This window comes from Cariama cristata, unplaced genomic scaffold (genome assembly GCF_000690535.1).
Source record: "Cariama cristata isolate BGI_N322 unplaced genomic scaffold, ASM69053v1 scaffold31196, whole genome shotgun sequence".
NCBI lineage: Eukaryota > Metazoa > Chordata > Aves > Cariamiformes > Cariamidae > Cariama > Cariama cristata.
This window is the reverse complement of record NW_009623221.1, coordinates 407-1,749: the sequence shown is the minus strand read 5'-3', so window position 1 is coordinate 1,749 and position 1,343 is coordinate 407. Positions and strand designations below refer to the sequence as shown.

General features: G+C 55.6%; 1 protein-coding gene across 1 annotated transcript in view; it reads right to left on the bottom strand.

Moving 5' to 3' along the window:
- GRHPR (glyoxylate reductase/hydroxypyruvate reductase) overlaps window positions 1-1,343 on the bottom strand; it is a gene marked incomplete at its 5' end in the record, with an annotated part of 7,329 nt that overhangs the window by 5,629 nt on the left and 357 nt on the right. The window contains 2 exons of the mRNA XM_009702653.1: window positions 395-483; window positions 1,090-1,206. Coding sequence (XP_009700955.1) covers window positions 395-483; window positions 1,090-1,206 — 206 coding nt within the window. The remainder of the gene's footprint in view (window positions 1-394; window positions 484-1,089; window positions 1,207-1,343) is intronic.

The following is a 1,343-nucleotide window of genomic DNA, read 5'->3' as shown; positions in this document are numbered from 1 at the left end:
CCGCCAGACTGAAACTGCGGAAAGAGAGCTGCGGGATGTTAAATCTGAAGCTATCCTAGGGAACAAACTGGGAAGTGAGGAAAGAAATAGCCATCTGCTGACAAAGCGCACAACTGGATGGATGACAGGCACGTCATCTTGGACTTTGTCAGGGCATTTGTTTAACTGAAAATCGAGAGGACAATGTCCAGTTGGATGTGTTTGAATGCTTTAAACTTTTAAAGTTTAGGCCTGATGAGTCAAGATCACTGTTGAGAGAGGCTCTAAACAGCGCTCCTTCTTGTTCTCATAGATTTTAAAGAGGTGAGCACCTGGGACACGACCTGGGCTGAACCTCCAAAACGACCCTGCCATCACTGGAGACACACAAATCTTGTGCCTGACCTGCACTTACCTATTCTCCCCAGACCTATGATGCCCACCGTACTACCAGAGAGCCCATAGCCACACATCCATAAGGGTTTCCATGTTGTCCAGCCACCACTAGCAGAGAGAGCGAGATAGAAACAGATGTCAGATAGCAGGAGGGGAGAGCCTGCTCACAGCCCAGTCCAGCATTTGGACAAGTATGCCAGAGTACAACTCTGCAGGTGGCTAGCCCCTCTGGCACAGACAGATGATCTTATAGCCAGCCTCTCTGAGATTCCTGCTTCAAGCGACCTCAGTGGTCTGCTGCTGGAATCTGCTTGGACCTCGGGTGCGCAGCAGCCAGCCTTGGGACTGATTTAATTGAGGCACTGCTAACCCTAGCCCTGGAACGACTGCCAGCCAGTGAGCTCTGGCCAGACCTTCTGTACGTGCCCTCCTCAAGGGGTCTGTGGTGGCCCTGGGTGCCCTCTTGTGCAGGTCCTCTACTGAGCACAGAGAGGGGAGTTCTGCCCTCTCACAGCCCCTGAGCAGCACGTCTCCAAAGCCACGGAACTGCACGGGACTCCACCTTGGCCTGCAAGATGTTCGGTGCAAGCTGGGTGAAACTCTGGCTTCAGCCCCGTTTCATCTGTCCAGCGCGGCACGCTCTGTCCTGCAGCTCTCGACCCGGGGGCTGCCGGGTGCGGAAGCCAGCCCGTGCTTCAAGCTGCCAATACTCACTTCTTTACCTGCTCCACTGCCTCTGGCAGCCGGCGGCAAGCAGCCAGCAGTAAAGCTACCGAGAGTTCTGCGGTGGCGTCGGTCAGGACATCAGGGGTGTACCCCACGCGGATCCCTCTGCAAGGCAAGCACAGGTCTCGGGGGCAACGCTGCCAGCCTTGGGGTGCTACCTCCAAACTTCTGGGCAGGCTGCTGGTGTACCCCTCCATGTGCCAGAGAACATCCCTTCTGGCTCCTCAGCCCTCTCTCCAAAG